The 421-nt window shown below is 65.1% G+C and overlaps 1 protein-coding gene across 1 annotated transcript in view; it reads right to left on the bottom strand.

The window, feature by feature from the left end:
• LOC119586776 (acrosin-like) overlaps positions 1–421 on the bottom strand; it is a 12720-nt gene that overhangs the window by 4201 nt on the left and 8098 nt on the right. The window contains exon 10 of the mRNA XM_037935497.1: positions 12–387. Coding sequence (XP_037791425.1) covers positions 12–387 — 376 coding nt within the window. The remainder of the gene's footprint in view (positions 1–11; positions 388–421) is intronic.

The raw sequence follows: 421 nt of genomic DNA, 5'->3' as shown, positions 1-421 counted from the left end.
TCAATACTCACTAGCCCCCAGCGAGCCCCAGCCGGCGACGACCGCCGCGCGATCCTTGAAGTCGCCGTCGGGAGGGAGGCAAACGGGACCCACGCCGGCCGACCACTCCAAGGGCTCCTCGAGCGTCAGCAGAGCGATGTCGTTCGCCTGCGGGTGCGGGAGGGAGTCTGCGGTTGAGGGAGGGAGTCTGCGGTTGAGGGAGGGAGTTTGTGGTTGAGGGAGGGAGTCTGTGGTTGAGGGAGGGAGTCTGTGGGTGCGGGAGGGAGTCTGTGGGTGCGGGAGGGAGTCTGTGGTTGAGGGAGGGAGTCTGTGGGTGCGGGAGGGAGTCTGTGGTTGAGGGAGGGAGTCTGCGGTTGAGGGAGGGAGTCTGTGGTTGAGGGAGGGAGTCTGTGGTTGAGGAAGGGAGTTTGTGGTTGAGGGA

This window comes from Penaeus monodon, chromosome 22 (genome assembly GCF_015228065.2).
Source record: "Penaeus monodon isolate SGIC_2016 chromosome 22, NSTDA_Pmon_1, whole genome shotgun sequence".
Lineage (NCBI taxonomy): Eukaryota > Metazoa > Arthropoda > Malacostraca > Decapoda > Penaeidae > Penaeus > Penaeus monodon.
The sequence above is the reverse complement of the archived record's forward strand: the minus strand, read 5'-3'. Positions and strand labels throughout refer to the sequence as shown.